This window comes from Megascapheus bottae, chromosome 30 (assembly GCF_031878675.1).
Source record: "Megascapheus bottae isolate mThoBot1 chromosome 30, mThoBot2.hap1, whole genome shotgun sequence".
NCBI lineage: Eukaryota > Metazoa > Chordata > Mammalia > Rodentia > Geomyidae > Megascapheus > Megascapheus bottae.
Window position 1 is genome coordinate 8,262,827 of NC_143538.1, and position 24,250 is coordinate 8,287,076.

General features: G+C 49.9%; 1 protein-coding gene across 2 annotated transcripts in view; it reads left to right on the top strand.

Annotated features, from left to right (window-relative positions):
- Adamts17 (ADAM metallopeptidase with thrombospondin type 1 motif 17) overlaps positions 1-22,860 on the top strand; it is a 113,329-nt gene extending 90,469 nt beyond the window's left edge. For both annotated transcript variants that reach the window (XM_090321340.1, XM_090321341.1), the window contains 8 exons: positions 1,752-1,832; positions 5,101-5,258; positions 6,665-6,824; positions 7,137-7,272; positions 17,612-17,816; positions 18,989-19,141; positions 21,050-21,227; positions 22,019-22,860. In XM_090321340.1, coding sequence (XP_090177466.1) covers positions 1,752-1,832; positions 5,101-5,258; positions 6,665-6,824; positions 7,137-7,272; positions 17,612-17,816; positions 18,989-19,141; positions 21,050-21,227; positions 22,019-22,185 — 1,238 coding nt within the window. In that variant the 3' untranslated portion in view covers positions 22,186-22,860. The remainder of the gene's footprint in view (positions 1-1,751; positions 1,833-5,100; positions 5,259-6,664; positions 6,825-7,136; positions 7,273-17,611; positions 17,817-18,988; positions 19,142-21,049; positions 21,228-22,018) is intronic.
- The last annotated feature ends 1,390 nt before the right edge of the window (positions 22,861-24,250 follow it).

Below are 24,250 nucleotides of genomic sequence, written 5' to 3' on the forward strand. Positions count from 1 at the left end.
ACTCTCAGGCCCAAACTTCAAGTGTTCTACATGTCAGCTCTCACCACTCGCTTGGATACACCAAAGAAAGCCATCGGCTGTCTTCTGGGATCTGAGTAAGGTCACCAACTGGAGAGGAAGAACAAATGGTTTGAAGTATGGGATGGGCTGGGTACCATGGCTCAGGCCTTATAACCCTGGATACCCAGGAGGCTGAGATCTGAGGATCACAGTTCAAAGCCAGCCCATATAAGAAAGTCTACCACAGAAGCTCACAGTGAACTGTGGCACAAGTGAAAAGGCTAAAGGACAAATCCCAGGCCCTGAGTTCAAGCTCCAGTACTGGCACAAAAAGTATGAACTTCGTTGGAAATTGGGAAATGCAAATTAAATCTGTGACAGCTATTGGATAGCAAACAAGAAGAGAGTTCATTTTCAGTATTTCAAAGTCTTGTATATTCATGCGACAATTAGGGCACAACTTAAACATACATTATGTTAAACTTTTTTCCCTTTTCAGGTTTATGTTAGTGCACATTAATTGTACAATGTAGGGATTCCATTGGTATATTTCTACACATTTATATCATATATATTGGTCATATTCATCTCCTATATTAGTCTTCTTCTACCTTCCCTCATTACTCCTCCTTGCAAGATTTTATTTATGTACTTAGTGCCAGTAGAGGAACTTGAACTTAGGGCTTCACACTCTTGGTGTTTTTCACTCAAGGCTAGTGCTTGAATAACATCTCTACTTCCAGTGATTTGCTGGCTAATTGGAGATGAATCTCTTGTGTTTCTCTGCTCTGTCTGGTTTCAAACCTAAAATCTTCAAACCTCAAGCTTCAAGTCTCAGATCTCTACCTTCCATGTAGCTAAGATCACAGGGGTAAACCACCAATTATGGCAAGATTTTAAACAAGTTTATAACCTTTTCATACATGCCTATCATGGTACCTATTTGTTTGCTTTCAAATTGGAGTTTCAAGCTCTTTATATATTCTAGATACAAATTCCATAAGCGATAAATGCTTCACAATTATTTTCTCCCAGTATGAGAAATGTTTTTATTCTCCAGGATGCTCTTTGAAGCACAAAGTTTTAAATTTTGATGTAAACGAAGACACCTATTTTTCTTTGTGGCTGAGATTTTTGCTGTTGTACGTAAGAAACCATTGCCTAGTTCATGGGTAAAATCACTATTAATGATTTTCTTCTAATAGTTTTATACTTTTAGCTCTTAATTTCTTATCTGTGATCTCTTTGGGTTGTCTGTCTTAGCATGGTCTGATAAGAGCCCACCATTTTTCTCTTGTACATACATATCCAGTTATCCCAACACTGTGTGTTGAAAAGTCTATCCTTTTCCTCATTTAATATTTTGGCAACTTTGCTTCAAACTGTCAACAGCTAATTTATTTCTGGATGCTTCATAAAATGTCATTGATAGAAGTATCTATCCTTTTACCAGTACCACACTCTCTTGATTTATGTAGCTAGCCAAAATGTGTTTTTTTTTTAATTTCTGGTGTTTAAAACCATGAGGACTATATAAGTTCAAGGGTAAGGGTACGATTCACCCAATAACGTATGCAAATAGGTCTCTCTGAAGTTCTGGTTATACAAGAACGTACACCTCCCACCAATTGATCTTGATTTCTCACAACTGTGCCAGCCTGCAACCCCTTATCCACCACGGGGGTGGGGAGCTGGTGGTGTAGGTGTGAGTGTAAGGGGGTGGGGTTCAGCAGTGCCATTTGTCCCCACAGGTTATATCGAAGCCGCCGTCATTCCCGCTGGAGCCCGGAGAATTCGTGTGGTGGAAGACAAACCTGCTCACAGTTTCCTGGGTAAAATATTTAAGATGTGATATCACCACTTGATGCTCTGAGACTTGGTTTTTGTTCATTAGGCTAGGGCATTTAGTGTGGTACCCTCCTCACAGGTCAGTCCTGACTCAACTCCTGTATTGTAGCCATAATGGCTTGCGTACTCAGTGTGTCATTTGGATTTCAGGGGTGGGCTAGGAATGACCTCGACCCTCAAGGAATGCTGTGGCAGTGGAGATGTGGCTCAAGTGGTAGAATAACAGCTCCAGGGAGGAAAGGAAAGAACAGAAAAGGAAGAAAAAAAAGATGGCAGGAAGGAGAAGAAAAAGAGGAGGGAATTTGGAAACAGAAGACACCCCTCCTCGCCCCTTGTGGAGACAGAGCCTCACCCAGGAATGGGTGTCCCTGTAGCTCTCTCTTGGGCTCAGGTTGATTCCTTCCTCTGAGGCTTTCCTTCCTGCCCTCTCCTCCCCGCTGCTCTCAAGTGTGGTAGGCATGGCTATGCCTGCGCCCAAGGTTAGACCTGACCACACTGCCTTTGTGGATGTTGTTTGCCTGGCAGTTTTCCCCCTAGGGTAGACACTGTTTTAGCTGAGCCTGGCTGGCATACCCCTCCCCAGCTGTCCCAGCTGGCCCACTACAAATAGAACAAGGCTTATAAATGCCCTCTAAATCAGGGCCGCATACTGCTTCTGACAGTCTACCCCCTGGCTTTCTGCCCACTGTGGAAACTGGCTCAACTTCACCGGCATGGGTGTCTGGAGCCCTCATCACCTGTATCACTCCCAAAGTCTCCCTGCCCCATCTGGAGCAGAGGGAATGGATTCTCTTACTCCAGGACCCTGGGCTTCTATGGAAGGTAGAAGTGCCCTGATTTTAATCACAAAATCATACTCCAATTACAGGAGGCAGAACAGCTCACATGACACTCTTCTTGACCTAGAGCAGGGAGCCTATAATGTCTATAATGCCAAATCACATGAGAGGCTGGGTTTCCAGGCCAGCTTAGAGAGAAGAGTCATAAAGACTCCAGCTCCATGGAAGGAAGCTGGACATGGTGGCATGTACCTGTAATCCCTACCGGGACAAATAGTCTAAAAGTAGGGACATTGTGGTTCAGGCACATGGTTGGGTAGGAAGCAAGACTTTTATCCTAAAATTAATCAGTGAAAAACAGGGGCTTAGAAGCATGGCTACCTTGCCAGCGTAGCAAGTATAAGGTTTTGAGTTGACACCCCCAGTACCACCAGAATGAAAAGAGAAAAGAAGTAGAAAAAAAATTGGACTCCTTTCAAGACTGTCTCAGTCCTTAGGGTAAAAATAATCTCTTCCCTGGAACTCACTTTGGGGTTCATAAGAAATGTCTAGTGGCTGCCCTGGCCCAGGGTCCATTAACACTCTCAGATTACAACTGCTCTGAAGCCTAGGGTCCACATATGCAAATGAGAAGGATACCTCCACCGTCATTGGCTGAGCTTTAGAGGCCAGGTTGGGGGGGGGGTCCCTCTCTACTCCTTCTAAACCTGCTGCACCCTTCTGCCAAGCAGACTTCTCAGGAAACAGACTAGACCTCCCAGGGGCTCAGTGTCCTGGCCATGTTCCTCTCCACCCATGTGCCTGTGGTCTACATCAGGCCTCTCAAAAATCTCTCAGTGCTGGCCAGTCAAGGACACAGATTGCCCGCTGGGGAATTTTTACTACATCCCCATTTACTCTTCCTTGTATAGACATCAGAGAAGCTAATCTATCCCAAGCTGACTGGTATAAACGTCTGAACCACTCCAGAAACCCTGTACCTCCGTGGAAGCTTGGAGCCAACCCTGATCTTTTTATCTTATCCCAGGGCCTGGCGTGTGGTCCACGCTTGTTCTGTTTCTAAAGTTAGTTCCAGCAGGCCTTTTTTCCACTTGGGGCTGGGTGCTTTGGAAGTCAACCCACGATAACTCGCAATTTCTCCTCTCAATTTGCTGGGAGTCGTTCCTGAAGAATTTTCACCCCGCCTACCTTCAGCCCACGCTGGCTGGCTGGCTGGATGGCTGGCTGGCACTCTGCTCCAAACCACCTGGAACAGGAAACGACTCTGCTTTCTGTAGCCATAGCTGAGAACAGAGCTGGAGGGACTCCAAGTGGAAATGAAAAGAGCTGACTCCTGGCCAGGGGTAGAAGTGGGTTGACTGTGGGTCAGGTCTTCCAGTTGAATCCAGCGAGGAGAGATTGGGCGGGGGGGGGGGGAGCAGCCAGTTCTGAAGAGGAGGGCATGGTCTTTCCCAGCCCCTACCTTCCTGGAGCTTGCTGACTTCCCATGGAACTCCTAGGATGCTGTATAGATGTCTAACCAAGGAGATAAAAGACCTTGTATTCTGCCACAGTGGCTTGGAACTGTGTGAATTCACCTTGCTATCCTCTGCAGAAGTCTACCCTTATATTGAGGGTCTTTGAAGCAAAATCCCCACCATCCATTACTCTTATGTTTGGGAACCTTGCTTAAAAACTCAGCCTCTCACCCTTAGAGAAAGCAGCCGGAAGAAATCTCCTCTCTTGCAGTTCCCAACTGCAGACCTGACAGATAAAATCAACACCCTGAAGGAATTCCCTTTGTTATGTGTACTTGATTCCCTGCCTAGGCAAACAAAGCCCTTGTAGCCAACTTGAAGCTTTTCAGGGTTATCTTAATTTACTAATTGACTTTCAATTGCTGGGCTTTAGGGGGGAAAAATGCCTGAGGGTTGAGCCAGGCTGGAACTTGCAAGTCTTAGAAGGTATCTAATCTTCAGGGCCTTCTGTTTAGAGAAAGGAGGTCTTTGGTTCAGGCCTGTTAAGGACTCTGGTGTTGTCTTGCCCTGGAGCCACATCCCTACAGCTCTGTCTCTGATGGGCTGGTACACTTTACTCCCTGTAAGCTGGCTCTTGTCCTTGTTTGGAGAGCTCTTTCCCCCACCAGAAAGGGGGGGGGAGAGAGATGGGGGTTTGAGACCTCAGACTCAGTCCTAGGATTTGAACACGGGACCTGAGTGCTGTCCCTGAGCTCTTTTTGCTCAAGGCTAGCACTCAACTACTTCAAATTAGTGGTACAGCTCCACTTACAGTTTTTCTGGTGGTTAAGTGGAGATAAGAGTCTCATGGCCATTTTTTACCCAGGCTGAATTTGAACTATGATCCTCATATCCTAGCCTCCTGAGTTGCTAGGCTCACAGGCATGAATCGCCAATACCTGGCTAGACTCACCCCCTTTTGAAGATAGGCTGGGTCCTCAACCCACTGATTCTTCTGGGTTCAAACTCCTTTCTAGCTCTCAAAGACTCCAGTAAGAGATCCATCAACAGCGACTGGAAGATAGAGCTCCCTGGAGAGTTCCAGATCGCAGGCACCACCTTCCGTTACGTGAGAAGAGGTCTATGGGAGAAGATTTCTGCCAAGGGACCAACCAAAATCCCACTGCATTTGATGGTAACTTGCTGGGCTTGAGCGCTTGCCTTCAGAAGGGAGGGCTGAGAGATTCCACCTGTTAGGTCTCTCTGAAACCTGGGCAGCAAGAGACACATCTGGCTTTCTGGGGATGGGGAGGTAGGAGTGGGGTGCAAGATGACCTGAGGCTCAACCTCTCTTTTCTCGTCCTATTCCTTCTTTGCATGTTTTGGAAGTCCTTTTTGGAAGCTTCCTCCATCTCTTCATTGGCAGAGCTATTGCCAGGAGGGCAAGTCTCAGGCACATGGTAGCATCCAGGGCATTTTTTGCTCAAGCCAATGTTCTACCACTTTAACCAAGCTCTACTTTTGGCGGTGGCTTCTTTCTGTCTGGACTGGCTTTGAACTGTGATCCTCAGAGCTCAGCTTCCTGAATAGGATTTCAGGTGTAAACCACCAGCTCCTGGCCTGGTTAACACTTTATATAACACCTTGAAATAAGGCTTGCCTCTCCCCGCCTTGCATTGGAAACTAATTATCCCTACATTGAGGCATGCATGTTGCTTGCAGAATCAGGAGCTGTCCCCCCTCCAGGTCCTGGGGACCTGCATTTGAAAATAATTATACAAGTACGGTGTGCCAAGGAAATGGCATGAAATGCCATGAAATTGGTCTCATATGGATTCCCTGTTTATTCCCATAGTAAGATAGTAAAGACCTCCTTAAAGACTCATTTTAGTTTTTAACTGGAGGCATTTTTCCAAATGTGTTACTACTACAAGTCTTATTTGTTGGCAAAGGGGACGTTGAAGCAATTGTGACTTAGTCCCCCACACAGCCTCCAGAGCCTGTGGAGGGTTGGCTCCTATCTGCCTGGTGCTATGAGTGGGCTGTGTACTTCCTGCCTTTAGCCTGGCTGGTCCTTTTCTCTAGTCCTCTCTTCCTAGAAGTGAACTTGCTAGGTGCTGTTCGTGGAAGCACTTGGTGGCAAGCTCATTCTGAGGACACTTTGCACAACCAGGCCACTTATACCCGCCAGCGAGGGACCTGCCTTGTACCATTAATGCTTTGAAAGATTTAAGCTGTTGAGGTGCCTGCCCAAGCTGATGTGAGGCTTGTTATAAGCATTTCCAGACAAAGCCCAGAACTTCCCATTCTGCACGTTTATGAGAATTCACACTGGGTCTCCACGCTGTGCTCCCCACAGGACGTGATAGACCCTCTCCCAGGAGTAAGAATGCACAGACCATCTCTGTGACAGAGTGTCTTTACTCCACACCCCAGTTGATTATCTGAGATAAAGGAATGCCCCCTACGTGAAACCCATTTTGAAACCCTGGAAAGAGTGGGCCAGCCCAAGTCTAGCAGCTTGGTTTTATTCCTTCTACAACCCCTTTAGCTTGGGGCTCTATTTCACCATGGCCTTTTGTAATTTTGCTACTGATTCAGGTGCTGTTATTTCACGACCAGAATTATGGAATCCATTACGAGTACACCATCCCCGTCAACTCCACGGCTGAAAATCAAAGCGAGCCAGCCAGGACGCACGATGCACTATTTATCTGGACGCACAGCGGCTGGGAGGGGTGCAGTGTGCAGTGTGGGGGAGGTAAGCCATACCCCCGGGGCTGGGGGTGAAGGAACCCACTGGAGGAATCATGGCGACCAACTCTTGATCCTAGGGTCACTACTATATGGTTAATGACAGAACCAAGATTTGAACCCACATAGTCTTGTCCAAGGACCCAACCGGTCTGAAGTGTTTCTGATCTTGTTCTAGTCTTCCTCCTGCCCCAGTGCTACCCTGTCATTACACTTCTTCCTTTCTGTCACCCAAGAGGCTTAGTGAGGAGTCAGGCCAGAACACCACTCTATAAACATGGACACCACAGCCTTTCGGCTCCTATGGTTTGGTTCCCAGGGGAACGCAGGACCGTCGTGTCATGCACGAGGATTGTGAACAAGACCACAACGCTGGTGAACGACAGTAACTGTCCCTCAGCAAGCCGCCCCGAGCCCCAGGTCCGAAGGTGCAACACACATCCATGCCAGTCACGGTAAGGAGCAGAATGTGGGGTGGCAGGGCCAACCTCGGGGGCTCATCAGTCACCAGGTAATACTGCACAGCCCTTCTGCCGTGTTCTGTGAAGGTTGCTGATTTCTGCTTACTCAAAATAATCGTGTGTCACCAAGCAACGGGGTCACAGTCTGAGATGCGTCCATCACGCGGTCATGCTTTCTTTTTTTTCTGGTGGGCCTGGGCTTTTGGGAATGGCAGTGTTTTACATTCTGAGTGAGGAATTTCTCGTAGTGTTTGGCTTTTACAACAATGCCCTTTGCACTATCAGATTTTTACTGAGAGAGGAGATCGACCGCAGGTAGAGCAAGGAAGGAAATCTTGTCAGTAGCTCATGCCTGTGTCCTAGCTACTCAAGAGGCTGAGATCTGAAGCTCTTACAGTTCAAAGCTCGCCTGGACAAAATGTTGGCTAGACTCCATCTCCAATTAACCAGCAAAAAAAAAAAAAAAGCAGGACTGGAAGTGTGGCTCAAGTGATATTGTGCCTTGAGTGATGCTAGTCTCAGTAGTTAGTAGTACATTAAAAAATAAGGAGCAGGAGGAAGAGAAAGACTTGCTACATGAGCTTTGTGTGTTCCTAGGGACATTTCAAAGTTGGTCCTGATGCTGAAGACATCTTGAGCATCATAAGTATTAGGGCTCATCCCTCAAATCCATTCACCAGTCTCTCTCTCTCTCTCCCTCTCTCTCTCTCTCTCTTTCTCTCTGTCTCTGTCTCTGTCTCTCTCTCTCTCTCTCTCTCTCTCTCTCTCTCACACACACACACACACACACACACACACACACACACACACACGGTCTAAGAAGGAAGGATTGACCATGGTAAAGAGCTCCAGAAAATGAGCAAGCCGAGTAAGTACAAGGCCCTGAGTTCAAACCCCCGCACCACCAAAAAAGCAAGATATCTGATTCTATATGACATTCACGCAAACACATGCATACATGCACTTACATATGTATGCAGTATACGTGTATGTAATGGACAGCTAGATTACACATATACCGAACACATTTGGCAATACTTCAGCTGTTGCAGGTCTGATCTTCAGTTATATGTCTTTCATAAGAACCACTATTACATGGACTCTGGCCAGAGAATGAAGTGTAGAGTGGTTGAGCCCTGGATAGAGGAAGAGAGATTTAAATTTAAGTCAATGCTGCCTCGGGTACAGTGGACAGGATTTGAAGCTTGGAGCTGTGCAGGGTTGGGAGAGCAAATGTCGGCTTGAGATGAAGTGAGCATGGTTGGAGGACAGAGCGAAAGAACCCAAGAACTTGGTGATGTGAACTTCAGTCAAGAAACCAGAGTACAGCCCCTCTGTTGACCCTGGCAGAGGGGAAGTACTTTTCTTTATTATTGTTAATTCTTTGGCCTTTAAATCAGCAGAGATTTACTTTTTTCCCTTTGACTGTTTCCTTATTTCTCCTGATCGCTAATACTCTTCAACCCTCTCTCCCCACACTGAGCTCCTGACAGTTTCCTTTGCATTCCCAACTGCACCCCATTGGCCCCTCTTTATTCCAGTCCTGTGCTTAGCTCTGTGGATAACTTCTCCCAAACCTTGCCGTAACCATATGGAATCTGGAATCTGACATGCAGGATAGATGGCCGCTCTCCAGCATCTTGCAAACCAATACAAACAACAGCAAACCCGGCCCCGGCATTGGCAGGAGAGGCAGAAATCACAGGTCAGCTTAGCTGTACTAACTAGATGGGCAGCAGCCTTCCTAGCTGACCACAGTCTGCAGAGAAGTTCTGGATCGTCCACATCCAAGAGGCCAGCCTGTGTGGCAGGATGATAGCTAACATCCTGGCTTCCTGGGGTAAGGACGCAGGGCTCACAGTAGTTCAGTGAGGTCCTCATGGAACACAGGGCTCATGCATTACCAGACTTAACACTGTTGTAGACGTTGAGAGCTTATTAGCCACGTGAGAACCCATTCCAAGTTATTAGATATTTCCCTGTAGTATTTCGGATTTGACATCCTTCCCGGGCAGGACATGCTGTACTGTACATTAAATTACAGTGATTCAGTAGAGAACATTCAACAACTTACTGGTAATTGAATTGAATAGTTGTTTGCAAGGAAGTGTATTTGGTTTTTAAATTTGCTCTCCTTGCTCAGTTCTTTTCACCAGATTGGCCATGTTTAGGGGTTAAAATGGAATAAAATACCAGATTTTCCTTCTAAAGCATGTTGTGTGTGTGTGTGTGTGTGTGTGTGTGTGTGTATGTGTGTGTGCATGTGCGTGCACACACATGCGTGTTGGCAGTGAGATGGTTTGGAGATCATGACTTAAGAAACTTGAGCTCAGTGCCACTGGCGCATGTCTGTAATCATAGCTATTCAGGAAGTTAAAATCTAAGGATCACGGTTCAAAGCCAGTCTAGGCACAAAAAAAAAAAATCCATGAGATCCTTATCTCCGGTAAACTAGCAAAATGCCAGAAGTAGACCTGTGGTTCAAGCCCTTGGTAGAGCTCTAGCCTTGACTAATGAAACTCAGTTCCTGAGTTCAAGATGCAGTGCTGCCAGAACCTGCACACACACACACACACACACACACACACACACACACACACACTATAAAAAAAGAAATCATCATGTCTGAATAAAGGGCTTCTGGTCCATTGGCAGAATGTGTGTGCTACTGGGGCGTTCTGCTCAAAATCCCAACTCCTACAAGGTCTGATATTCTAGCCCAGCTCACAAAGTTCTACAAAGCTAAGAAGTGAAGCCCTGCCTGCTGACCCATCCAGCTAGAACGAGAGCAGGAGGGCTACCGAACTGGAAAATTCCTGCGTACGAGAGGAAAGGCGCTGCCTGGAATGTTACTCTTGGATGGAATGCTCAACACCAGCAGCTGCGGGATTCTTAAAGCATGAGAGGTTTTTTTCCAAACTCCGTGTGACTGGGTGTGGTACACCTGTTAGCAATCCCAGACTTCCTCGGGGTTATTTTAACCCCCACAGTGCACAGAGGCAAGGTCCAGTTCCTGCACCAAGGGTTGGGCTAGAAGAAACAGATCTGGCAGCTGTCTCATCCGCTGGTGAAGACCAATCAGTGTGGAGACTTTGGTATATTCCCATAAACCCCAGAGAAGAATGTTTTCTTTCAATGGCTTCCAAAGGAAATGAACGTGTGGGGTGGAGATGTGTTTTTCTTGATAAAGAAGCAAATTATGGAGTTAGCAGGAATCTAAAGCCCATTGGGGAGAGTAAGGCAGTCCTTGCCTGTGGACAGTGGGAAGAAAAGTGATTGAGCTGTCTCTTGGGTGAGGAAGCCCACAGTCCTCTGGGGCAGTCTCCCGGATGAGGAAGCCCACAGTCCTCTGGGGCAGTCTCCTGGATGAGGAAGCCCACAATCCTCTGGGGCAGTCTCCTGGATGAGGAAGCCCACAATCCTCTGGGGCAGTCTCCCGGATGAGGAAGCCCCACAATCCTCTGGGGCAGTCTCCTGGATGAGGAGGCCCACAATCCTCTGGGGCAGTCTCCCGGATGAAGAGGCCCACAATCCTCTGGGGCAGTCTCCCGGATGAGGAAGCCCACAATCCTCTGGGGCAGTCTCCCGGATGAGGAAGCCCACAATCCTCTGGGGCAGTCTCCCGGATGAGGAAGCCCCACAATCCTCTGGGGCAGTCTCCCGGATGAGGAGGCCCACAATCCTCTGGGGCAGTCTCCCGGATGAAGAGGCCCACAATCCTCTGGGGCAGTCTCCCGGATGAGGAAGCCCACAATCCTCTGGGGCAGTCTCCCGGATGAGGAAGCCCACAATCCTCTGGGGCAGTCTCCCGGATGAGGAAGCCCACAATCCTCTGGGGCAGTCTCCCGGATGAGGAAGCCCACAATCCTCTGGGGCAGTCTCCCGGATGAGGAGCCCGACAATCCTCTGGGGCAGTCTCCCGGATGAGGAGGCCCACAATCCTCTGGGGCAGTCTCCCGGATGAGGAAGCCCCACAATCCTCTGGGGCAGTCTCCCGGATGAGGAGCCCCACAATCCACTGGGGCAGTCTCCCGGATGAGGAGGCCCACAGTCCTCTGGGGCAGTCTCCTGGATGAGGAAGCCCACAATCCTCTGGGGCAGTCTTCCGGATGAGGAAGCCCCACAATCCTCTGGGGCAGTCTCCTGGATGAGGAGGCCCACAATCCTCTGGGACAGTCTCCCGGATGAGGAAGCCCCACAATCCTCTGGGGCAGTCTCCCGGATGAGGAAGCCCCACAATCCAATTGGGCAGTCTCCCGGATGAGGAAGCCTCACAATCCTCTGGAGCAGTCTCCCGGATGAGGAAGCCCCACAATCCTCTGGGACAGTCTCCCGGATGAGGAAGCCCCATAATCCTCTGGGGCAGTCTCCTGGATGAGGAAGTCCACAATCCACTGGGGCAGTCTCCTGGATGAGGAGGCCCACAATCCTCTGGGGCAGTCTCCTGGATGAGGAGGCCCCACAATCCTCTGGGGCAGTCTCCTGGATGAGGAGGCCCACAATCCTCTGGGGCAGTCTCCTGGATGAGGACGCCCACAATCCTCTGGGGCAGTCTCCTGGATGAGGACGCCCACAATCCTCTGGGGCAGTCTCCTGGATGAGGAGGCCCACAATCCTCTGGGGCAGTCTCCTGGATGAGGAGACCCACAATCCTCTGGGACAGTCTCCTGCATTAGGAAGCCCCACAATCCTCTGGGGCAGTCTCCTGGAGGAGGAGGCCCCACACAGCAATGGCATGTGCACTGTTTTCTCTCCAGTGTCCAACTGCACAGGTGCCTAGGAAATATGATTGCCAGTTATTTGCATAGATGAGAAAAAATTAGCACTGGTGAAGGAAGTTGCCTCAAACATGTGAGAACGCCTCCTGTCTGTGGTTAGTGCCACTGAGTTGAAGATAAGGTGTCATTTCTTGGGACCAGAGTGTGTGTTCCATTGGCCCCTGGTTAAGGTATTCAAGCTCATTGGTGCAGCAGTACCGCATCCTGTCCAAACTGACCTTGACCCAACCCTGGCCCCACTGCACTAACTAGCCTACCCTCCCATTCCACCTCCTCAGCATCAGGGTCTGCAGAAATCCCTTAAATAAATCCATGGCTTACCTGGTCGTGTTTCCCTAGGACTTTTGTATTAAATAGCTATTTGATCTTTGGAACAAAGACAAGATCTGTAAATCCCTATTGTGTGTAGGCACCGAGACACACCATTTTGTTTAACCTCAGGCAAGATTGGGGCAGGTTGTACCGAGTGCGGCCTTGTATCTCCAACCCACCACCACTACTAGCTGCACACACATCCTCCGGCACAGGACCGGGTCTTGCCATCTGTAGAACTGTGAAATTAGAACTCCTCTCAGAAGATTGGGTGAAGTAATGCCTGTAAATTCCTTCATCCCGAGTAAGCATTGGATGAATGCTCGCCAAAATCATCTGTCGTCTGTAGCTTTGCTACGAAACTGTATTAATGATAAACATTACCCAGCTCTTGGAACCCAGCATTTTATGGGCTATCCACCATGTCTTAGGATATTGCACATGCATGCTTTTAATACAGTTATAACTACATAATTTAAATTGCCCATGCTGGTATTTTTTAGGTAATAAAAGATTGGGGCGGGGGAAATCCTAGTGTTCTCTAACATTTCCCTTCCTGTCAGAACAAGTTCACATAATGTGTATATATTTCAGAGTAAATTGAAACAGCAGAGAACTCTCCAGGGGCTCATTTCCAACCCCATGTTTCCAAGCTCCATACTTGGGGATTTCAGATGTTGTCAGCAGAGTTGGGGGAAGTGGGGAGGAGGGATGGAGACAGGAAGAAAAGAATTGTGTGATAATGTATAAATGTATGTTCTGACAAAATGAAAATAATATAACAAAATACAGAAGAGCAAAAAGGACAGAAAGCAGAAGAGTAGAACAATGCCGTTGCTGTTTAGACAGCAGGTAATACAATCAAGCAGTATCATTAAAAACTGGTCATTTAGGAGGTGAAACAGGAAAGAAGAAGGGAAAGGGTATTTTTATAAATGTCTGAGTACTTCCTCACATCTAACTCATCTCCCTCTTAAGTTTTGAAAGCCAAGGCTATAACCAAAAAATGAAAATAACAAATGAAGCAGTAAAACAATGCAGGAAATTAAAATAAGCATGGACAGCAAGCGTAATTTTAGGCAAAGTAGATTTCAAGTTAAAATGTATTCGTGGTCTTGAGGAAAAACACAAAAGGTAAAAGTCACAATGTAGGTGTAAAAATTGTGATTTTTTTATGTTCCAAGTACTACAGCAACCATTTGTGCAAACCATAGACCACAGGAGATGCAGGAAATAGAGGCAGAAACTTACCTGTGTGACAGGTAAAATGAGGAGAACAAAAATAAGGAAGGATATGAAAGGCCTAAAGGACATAATAAGATAATTCATATCTGTCAAAATCTGATAAGAGAAATGCATTGTTGCCTTCAATGCACACAGAACTTTTACAGACCCTAACTACATATTTGGTCCTGAAGAAAGCAACAGTGAGCTGCATAAAGTAGAAATATTATACTCAGCACAAAGCATATAGCTGGGAAGTACTTGTGTAAATCTTAAATGCAAAAATCCCTTCTCCCCACACATAACATTTATGGGATATGGTGACCACTGACCAGAATCTGAGCACTTAAACTACCATACACGCACTTAAGAGGTATTTATTGCGTGCTTTCCATGTAACTGGATTCTGTGTCCAGTCTAAGGCGAACGTCTTCTGTACTGCCCAGAGCTTCTTTCTGGTTGGAAAGATCAAACAAGCTTAAGCCCTCGAGGTAGAGCTCAGGCCCTGCTCGTCAGAATAATGCTGAGGTTTGGGCAGTGCCACAGCCGTGGCTGAGCAATAGATCACCACCTTGCCTCTGTCACCATGTGACCCTGAGCAGGGTCCATGGGGAAAGTGCTTTGGGAATCAAGAAAAGACTGGATCCCAACACATCTGGGGCACAGAAGGGTCCAATTATCATGGTTCCTATTGTTTATGTACGCAAAGCTGGTCAGGTTACACCCAGACATGAGTTTGTTGAAGCCACATGCTCCAGAGACGGCATGGAACAGCTGGGTGTGTCCAACAGTGAGAGAAGGAGACGGAGGACAAATGGCCTGGAAAGTGCTGCCTCGGGAAGAGCTGTTGAGAGGCTATGGGCACGGCAGACAGAACAGCACATTTCCAAGACCTGGTCCTGCAGCTCGTGAGCACGTGGTTCCCATGAGGCTTCACCGAGCTTCCGGGGGATATGGCTCCGTTGCAAGGAGATCCAGGCAGTGCCAGCTGATGTGAATGCCCTCGCCCATCACCCTGGATGTAAGACTTTCAATCCCACCCTTTGGAGATCATCCAAAATACAGGGTGAAAAAATGGCACCTATTCAACTTGTCCAAGCCAGTATGAACCGGTTAAATAATTCATGGTTCTGTCGATCTGTGGGACTATTCTGCAAGCCTTACAAGCTTCAGAAAAAGCTCTTTGATCATGCAGGAAGTACGTTTGCTATCAATAATGAGGCAGAATGTGCAATGACTTGTTTATAGTATGACAGCAATGTGAAAATATGCGTTGGGGAAAAAAAAAGACTTACATATTGTGTATTCTTGTATTCCCTTTATATTTTTATGTGCCCTCCAGATTTTTTTGTATTGCACATAAATTATCTTTACTACTAAGAAGTACAATTATACCTAGAGAATAGATTCCCAAAATAAGTGGGGTGGGGTAGGTGGGGAATGTAGCCTGAAATACCCTGGAGATCAGTCTAAAAATCTGTTTAGGAAGGTTTCCAAATAGGCAGAAAGACTCCACTGAGCTGATACTTGGGAACAGAGGGAAGTAAGAGCATGGTGAGGTTGTGCTTTAGTGGAAATACACAGCATCCTTGTTGAACTACATCTCCAAAACATCCTGGGTAAATGTAATGTCTCCTACTTCATAAAGCCAGACGTGGAATGAATCACTTTCCTCTCTGCTGTGAGGACTCATGAGCATAAATTTCTGTAACTCATTAGCTATGAAAATTATTAACAACTCATTATTTCCAAATGAAGGTGTTTATGGGCTTCGTTGTTTCGTCTCACACTGAGTCTGAAGTTTCTCCAGAACATGAATTATCTCAAGCAGCTCAGCGTTTCTAAATAGTTTTGGACCAGGTTCCATGCGTTTGGCCCAGAGAGGCACACAGCGCCAAGTGGCTAAAATTCTCCCTTACATAATTTACTGAGAACCTAATTGAGACTAATGACTGACTCTCGCTCGCCTGCCTGGAGAACGTTTGTCCTGCAGCTGCTGTGGCTCCATTTGGTTGAATGAAGTTTTCCGTGAAGCAATATGAAAGCATGAATGTTTTATTGTCACTTTATCCCACTGTAACTTTTTATAGGAACCCGCTGGTGGTTTTATTAGCCAGCAGTGTGAATACATAGCGCCTCTCCAGTGAGCCGGAGTTGAGGTTTAGGGTAATCCCAAAGTGAGCATGCCACCAAGCCACAGTGGGGTTCTATCACCCAGGAGAAGATAGAGATGCAGGCTGGACCCAGTACAGTGTGCAGCTCTGGAGATATGTCATAACGTGCCTGCTAAAGCCACGAGTCAGTCCACAGGCAGACAGTGGCAGGAGGAGGATTTATGATCAGGCCTTGGCACATCCAGGTGAGACAAAATGCCGTGCATCCATCTACCTGTGTCACAAGTAGAAACACTTCGGGGCAGCTCTGTGGCCGTCGTCGGCGAGAACTGGCCTTCTGGATTCCTAGGAATCTCCCAGCCTCAGTGAGATACAATATTCTTGGGGACAAATGTCCATATATAAAGCCTCAGACATGCCGACATAGGAGAGAAGGCCACAGAGGATATCATACTGCATCTCAGAGGCCCGGCCTGGGCATGGAAGAGTAGGGAGGGAGGGAGCACTCGAAGGCTGTAGAATGAAGACACTGCTTGATATAGATGCTGTGTGCCTAGGTCAGTTACCATGCATTCCAGGTGAGGGGTATGACATTCACTCATATACTAAGTCTGAACCAAAGAGCCAAAGACTGCAGGGAGAGAGGCACTGAGTTTGGAGGATGAGGGGAAAAGGAAACAGAGACAGGGAAGACAGCCTGGTCCTGAGAAGTCAGGGGAAGCAGATGAAGGGATGGGGAGGGCCTGGGCTGTCACTTACACTGAGATTTGTGCTGCAGCTCAGAATCACCGAGAAGCCCTGGGCGTTTCAGTTAATTGTAGAGGTCAGTGCCACCCAGCGTCACCCTCTTACTCAGGACCTGAGTCCCTCCCAGCTGTGTCCACATGGCTCCACCCTGAGTGGAAATCTCCAAATCACCACCAACACGGCCTGGGCAAGCCATGCCCCACAGATGCACAAGGAAACACAGGGATTCGAACTGGAGCCCAGGGGTTCATGTAGTCCAGGCCTGGTGACTTGCCCCCCTCCCTCCTTCCCTCCCTCCCCTCCGAAAGATCCAAGGGCCTGTCCAGGACTGGGTAAGGACTCCAGTTCTAGCACATGTTCAAGCTGGGGAATAAGTACTTTTTCACCTCTGAACTGGGGGCTAAAAGCCACTTCCATCAGTGGCCTCCATGGTCTGCAGACACGAGGCAGGAGCACCTGTTCTAGAAAAGCTCCTATTCGCAGACCCGCTTCAGATGTTCATTTCCTCGTCTGAGAAACCAAATATGTGAACGCCCTGCATCTAAGAACTCGTAATTCTCAAGTTGGAAATGGGGAGGGCAGCGTGGAGCCATCACGCACAGCTGTAACGCGGCCCGGGGGCTCCCGGGGAACGCAGCCCCGTGCATTGGGTCACCGCTGCACCTCTGCATCCGATGCCTTCTCCACCAACATCTGTCCCATAAGAGCAGCCACGCATCTGCAGAGACCCTGAACGGCCCAGGACAAAGTCGTGTGCTGCTTTTCCTCATCACACCGTGGCCGGCGCAGCTGCCCCAGAGCTGGGAGAAGAAGAGGCTCCCAGGCCGAAGGCACAGTCTGAGACAGCCTGGGCCCCTCCAGGCCTCCTGGAGACCAGTCTCCACACGAGCCCTCCACGGAGAAACGGCATGGTGGCGGGGCCACGGAAGGGCTGTCTGTATCCGTTAGCTAATCTACAGTAACAAATAGCTCTGTGCTGAGCAAACCATTGAGCAAGATGGCCACTCAGGTCCCTCCCTCCACTTCAGTGACCTAGAGCTACCTCTGCGTCTCCTCCTTGCCTGCTATAGGCCCTATGATCCTTCTGGAAGGTTCCCTGATGGTGTGGGGGGACACAGCGTCTCCCTTATCCTCTGTGTCTTTTCTTCCTCTGGGCAGGTGGGTGGCAGGCCCGTGGAGCCCCTGCTCAGCGACCTGTGAGAAGGGCACACAGCACCGGGAGGTGACCTGTGTGCATCAGCTACCGAATGGCACACACGTCACCACACGGCCCCTCCACTGCACGGGCCCCCCGCCAACACCGGTGCAGAGCTGCGAAGGCCAGGACTGCCTGTCCATCTGGGAGGCATCTGAGTGGTCAGAGGTGGGTGTCGGGCTTGCCGCCAGGGCTGAGACCCATGAGGTCCACAGGTGACACAGTCCCCAGGTGAGCACTCAAGTGTTCTGTAGCTCAGGTTCCCTTAACTGTCATCTAGGATCACAGCACTGCTTAGAAAGACATGGCCACACTACTGGGTGGCGTGTATGTTGACATCGAAGTACGTAGGTTGATTCTGCCAAACACCCGTGGCTCACACTTGTAATCCTGGCTACTCAGAAGGCTGAGATCTGAAGATCTCAGTTCAAAGCCAGGCAGAAAAATCCCCCTGAGATTCTCTATCTCCGATGAAACACCAGAAGACCAAAATGGCACTGTGGCTCAAAGTGGTAGAGTGCTAGCCTAGAGCAAGAGAGTCTCAGGGACAGGCCCTGAGTTCAGGCCCCATTACTTTAATGAAAATTCCTTCTTATAGATAGATAGGGAGACACACCACTCTTTACTGACTCTCTAATTCTCCCTCGGGGCATGTTGGGTCAAGTGATGAGGTGTTCTGTTTCGTTTTTGAAGATGTTTCTGGTTTTCTTTTTTAAGCAACAGCAAGTCCACTTAAAAGCAAAAGGAAAGCAGTGAAAGACTTTCCTAAGAGAGGGGCCCCAAAAGATGTGTCTGCAAGATTTGGCTTTAGCACCTTAGCCATCTCTGGTTTGCCAGTGTCAAAAGCTGGGACCCATACAAATCAGGAGTTATAAATCTCTCTCCATAAAACATTTGGAAAAGGGGTCAACTTGGAAAGCAGGTCCTGGAAATGGCATTTTCTCTTCGGTGATGTCACCCTTCAAGGCTTCCTATGCATTCTACACTCATGATTTTTTATTTGTTTGGCTATAAAACAGAACTATGCCTGATATTTTCAGTCACCATTAGAACATCAATAGTCAGCAGATTTAGAACAGGATTTAGAAGAAACTCTTCTCAGCCAGTACTGGAGGCTCCTGCCTTTACTACTAAAGAGGTAAAGAGGCTGAGATCTGGAGGATCAAGATTCTGGGCCAACACCTGCAAATAATCTGTGAGACTTTGAACCTCAGTCTCCTCAGACCTCAGCCTTCTTTATCTCTGCCTCCTGGTTCCAGGGCTGGCACACAGTAGGGACTTCAGAGATACCGATGGGCTTGAATTGGCACTGGACTAACTCCATGCTTGGCATCTCGCAGTGTTCTGCTGACTGTGGCCAAGGAACACAGAAGCGGACTGTGATGTGCACCAACTCACAGGGGAAATGTGACTCGGCCACCAGGCCCAAAGCGGAGGAGACGTGCGAGGACTATTCAGGCTGCTACGAGTGGAAGACGGGGGACTGGTCTAAGGTGAGAGCCAAGCGCTGCCTCTCTCTGCCACACCTCGATGCCTGGCTGGGCTTTCACTCATACTTTGGCCGTAAGGTATCAGCCAGAATCTGAAAGGTAGACAGCTGCAAATTCAAAAGAAGGAGGTAGGGGATATGGGAAGCCAAGATGCATGGAAGGAAATAGGGGATGAAAGGCAGGAGAGAGTGTGTGTGTGTGTGTGTGTGTGTGTGTGTGTGTGTGTGCACACGTGGGTGTTTCCATGTCAGCGTAAGCACAAGACACACAGGGATTTTCATTATTTTTGAGCCCTGCTACTTCAGGTTTCAACAGCTTCCCCGGTTTTCCTTACGTGAGCCAAGTCTGGGCTCAAGAAACCTGTGAAAATGCCTCTGAAGAGCTTTTGGTAGTTCACCAGCCCAGCGCCTCTCAGACACAAACAGCAGACGGGTGATTGTTGAGATTTTCTCACTCATTCTTTGCCATCCAGAACCTGTCTGAAGCAGGCTGGCTCTTAGAATGACTCCAGAGGCCATGGTTGCGGGGGGGGGGGGGGGGGAGGGCGGTTCCTCTGTGCCTCAGTATCCCCCGAGCCAAGCCTCTGTGTCAGCTGGGCAGTCTTGGCTTGGGCCTATTGCCAGAAGCAGAGCTCTTCCTGGACCCACTTTTCTCCTCCAAGATTTTTACAACTCACCTTAGCTCTCCTGAAATGGTCACTTGGGGGTGTGGTGTTACTTACAGAGGAGAGAACAGATGGGGAGGAGAGGGGAAGAGAGTCACCAGGTGTGCAGGGCTGGGTGAGAATGGAGATCCAGGTCTGCCTGCTGGGGTGTCCTGGCTTGGAAGTACAAGGCCTGCCTGGTGCCTTGTCCTCTGCAGGTGCGTTTATTGAGAGCCTAACAGTGTGTTCCTAAGTACAACACACAGAAACCCCATGTCCAATACACAGTGGACATGGAGAAGGGGCGGGGCTGTGTTGCTATGGCAACCCCTTGTGATCCTTATGGTTATTGATGTTTTAAATAGCCAATCCAGTAGAGTTTGTCATAGGGGTCTTAGATCAGAAAGCCTGTCCTCCTCTTTGCAGGAAGCACATCTAGCTAGGGTAATTCATGGTGTCAGTGGCTCCTGCCTGTACTCCTCGCTTCTTGAGAGGCTGAGATCTCGGTTTGAAACCAGCTCAAGCATTAACCACCAAAAGGCAGGAAGTAGAACTGTGGCTCAAGTGGTAGAGTACCAGCTTTCAGAGGACAAGCTAAGGGACAAGAATTCAGGCCTGAATTCAAGCCCCAGTACACACACACACACACACACACAACTTTTTCAGTCTATACCACAAGCAGATGAGTAAGTCCAGACTGAATCTCCCGATGTTTTGCTGTGTGGCCATGAAACCTCGCAGTGGTGCTGGGGTTGGCACTCAGGACCTCACACATGGCTGGGGACAAGCATTCTAGCGCTGAGTCCCCCAGCCCTGCCAGGAGGCCTGGCAGAGAGATGCAGGCTGTGTGTGTCACAGGGGTGGGAGGGGCTGCGCTTGCTTCAAGCTGTCTGGCAAGGTGCTTTCTGGTGAGTTTGTAACCACTTGCCTTTCTGTCTTGGAAAGCCATGGTGAGAGCTAATAGAATGAGCTGCTTGGGACAATACCCATCGGAGAGGCTTCAGACAACCTCCTTTAAGGTGCCCTAACCACATCGTAAACGCCCCAGCTCCAGGATTTCCTTAAATCTGAGTTACCCTCCCAAACCCTCCCTCCCTCACAGTGCCTCACTGGGGGGGTTAGAGCTTCAGCACGGAGGGGGCATCAGCCCCACTCCCCACGCAGTCCTGCAGCACACGCAATGTGTGGGAAGGAGCCAGGCCTGGGGGCAGCTGCCCGGCTACCCTGGCCCCTTTTAAGCCCCCCACTCCATGTTCCTGTCCCGGCAGTGTTCTTCCACCTGCGGGAAGGGGCTGCAGTCCCGCGTGGTACAGTGCATGCACAAGGTCACGGGACGCCACGGCAGCCAGTGCCCTGCCATCTCCAAGCCCGAAGCCTACAGACAGTGCCAGCAGGAGGCCTGCAACGACAAGATCAACGTGAACGCCATCACCTCCCCGCGCCTGGGTGAGTCCTTGCTCTGCTCCTCCCCAACCAGGGGCTCTGAGCGGAGACACCACCAGAAATGGTTTGAGCTGCTATAAAATGAGGGGTGGCGCGCCGTGAAAACTCAACGAGCTGCGCACCTGTGGCTCAGAGCTGCCACCCTGGCTACACGTGAGGCTGAAATCTCAGCATCTTAGTATGGCCCCCAACCAGGGCAGAAAAAGCTAAGACTTTTTATCTTCAATTCACTAGCAAAAAAAAATAAGGCGGAAGTGGAGCTGTGGTTCAAGTGGTAGAGTACCAGCCTTGACCAAGAAAAAAAAGTAAATAAATCAAAATTCTAAGCAAAAATACAAGGCTAGCCAGACGCAGTGGCTCACACCTGTAATCCTAGCTACACAGGGGGCTGAGATCTGAGGACCACGGTGTAAAGCCAACCTGGGCACTAAAGTCTGTGAGACTCTTATCTCCAGTTAACCACTAGAAAACCAGAAGTAGCGCTGTGGCTCAAGGGGTAGGGAGGTAGCCTTGAGCTGAAGAGCTCAGGGACAGTGCCTAGGCCCAGAGTTCAAGCCCCACGACCACCACCACCAAGAACAACAAGAACACAAGGCCCTTGAGCGCAAGCCCCCAAAGAAAAGATACAGGAGGGAGGAAGACCAAGAGAGGGAGCAGGCACAGGATGAGCCACTGGGTGGGGCTGAGTGTGGCATCCTGGACCCCCAGTCCGGGCGCGGTGTGTGTGTATGTGTGTGGGGTATGTGCGTGGGTGTCACAGTGTGCCCACAGTGTCCTGTCCCCTGTCCCCTCAGCCGCACTGACCTACAAGTGCACACGGGACCAGTGGACGGTGTACTGCCGTGTTATCCGGGAGAAGAGCCTGTGCCAGGACATGCGCTGGTACCAGCGCTGCTGCCAAACCTGCAGGGACTTCTACGCCACCAAGATGCGCCCGCTGCCTCCGCCTCCCAGCTCGTGACTGCACCCGAGCACCCCGGGCCTGGCAGGAAAGCCCCTCAGGCCCACAGCACACCAGCCAGGACCCCCCCCCTTCCCCGGGCACACTTCCGCTCCCCCAACCCAGGCTGCCCCAAGAATGCAGCCAGGAGGATGGGACAGCGGACTTGGCGTGCCATTTAATTTAATGTGAGCAGCCACTGGATGGCTTTCTCCCCCATAAGGAAAGAAGGAAGACCTCACGAAGCCACTGTAGTTCTCGAGGTCCTTACGTCTCCATTGTCAGCAAGGCACTGCCTGGGTCCTGGCCTACTTTCACCATTTAAATCCCCAGGGCTTCATGTCCCTCGGGGAATCCCCTGGAAACGTCGTGTTTGAAGCTTCCTTCCGACCTCAGCAGCACCCTGGAAGGAAGAAGGGTGGATGGCCACCCGCCGACATGCCTTCCGGAGGACACAAGAGCAGGGACCTTGCCTCCTGCCCCATCTCCAAGAACCTGCTCTTGCAATCCTGGACCTTGTCCTGGAGGCTTTGTCGCCCGAGTTTTAAATTCACATAGACCGAAAAGACGCCAGTGCCCCCCCACTATTGAGTCTGCACGTGACCCATGTGGAAAGACTGTTCTGGAAGAGGCGGGTTTGGGAGACAAGAAGGACCTGCCCTCTAGGTGCTGTGAAAAGGGACGAGCCCTGCCAGGCCCCCCCCCCCCGGGGCTTCCATTCCAGGGCCTGCAGCTTCTAACTGAACCCAGCGCCTAGGCCTGTGCAGGGCGAAGCCCGAGTGCCTGGTCCTGGCCTGAGCACCCTGGCTGAGGTTCAGAAGGACCAGATCCCCAGGACCTGAGGCACAGTGGGGTCCCTGCTGCCTCTGGAGGCCTGGGCTGTGGTGGGGACCCCTGTAGGCTTGTGCTCACCCGCTGGGTGGGTGTTGGATGAGTGCTCGTGGACACGGGCCCGGTTTTGGAGGGCGTGGCCGTGGGATGGAGTCCGGGCGCCTCTGGACTTCTTGGTGCTGTTTCTCTTTCAGCTTCCGGCCTTGGTTTTATTTTTATGTTGTTTTTTTTTAATTACCCCATGGCAGGAACAGGGATGACAGGAGTTGATTGCCCCACTTGAATTGGTGAGGAGTGTGGAGGAAACTCCTCTGGTGCTCTGTGGGGGGTCGGAGAGCAGCCTCACTGTGGGTGTCACATCCGGGCTGTCACCCCAGAGTCTGCACAAAACACTGTGACACCCCCCCTCAGCTCAGGCCGAGCCACCCGCAGACTCCCCACACCCACATGCCAGGGAGCCCGCACAGAGACTTGGCTCCCTCCCTGAGCCGCCCTGCGGTCCTGGGAGCTTTGGAGGGGGACAGCCAGGCCGCTGCCCCCCCCTTGGTCCCGGACATCTCCCCCCACCCCAGGCCCCTGACCTGCTCCCAGGTGACACCTCCTGGCTTGGTCACCCTGGAATCTTGTAGGCTGCTCACCTTCTTGGGGGGCTTTGGCCACTTCCCCACCCCACACTCCACACTCTTACTGTCACCGACGGGGGCTGTGCCACTGAGGTCACTGAGTCTCAAGGGACTCGCCATCGCACCAGCTCTTCTCCAGAACACGCACGGCCCTAGCGCTGCTGCTCCCTTCCCGCTAGTTAGCTCACACGATGTACTGTGCCCATGCTGGGTGTGTGTGTGTGTGTGTGTGTGTGTGTGTGTGTTACTTTTTTGGTGCTGATTTCTGCAAAGGAAAGAAAAAAAGACAAACATTGGACGCCATTTTCCATGAAAAGTTAATCACTTCATTTGGAAGCAAGTTGAACACATGTTAATAACATGTTTTTTTCATAAAACAGTTGGAAGCTGTGGAGTGGAAGAGGAAAGCCAGGGCTGAGGGCAAGAGGTCGAGGGCCCCACCCCGGGGGGGGGGGTGGCTTCTCCATCCCCTCCCTCCCCTCCACCTCCCCTTCCTCCTCTTCCCTGCTGCCTCTCCTCCCTCATTCCTCTTTCTTCTCCTTTTCTCTCCTACACTCTCTCCTCCTCTCACCCTACTTTCTCCCTTCCTCTTTCCTGTCTCCCTAATTCCTCCCCTCCTCCTCTCCCCCTCT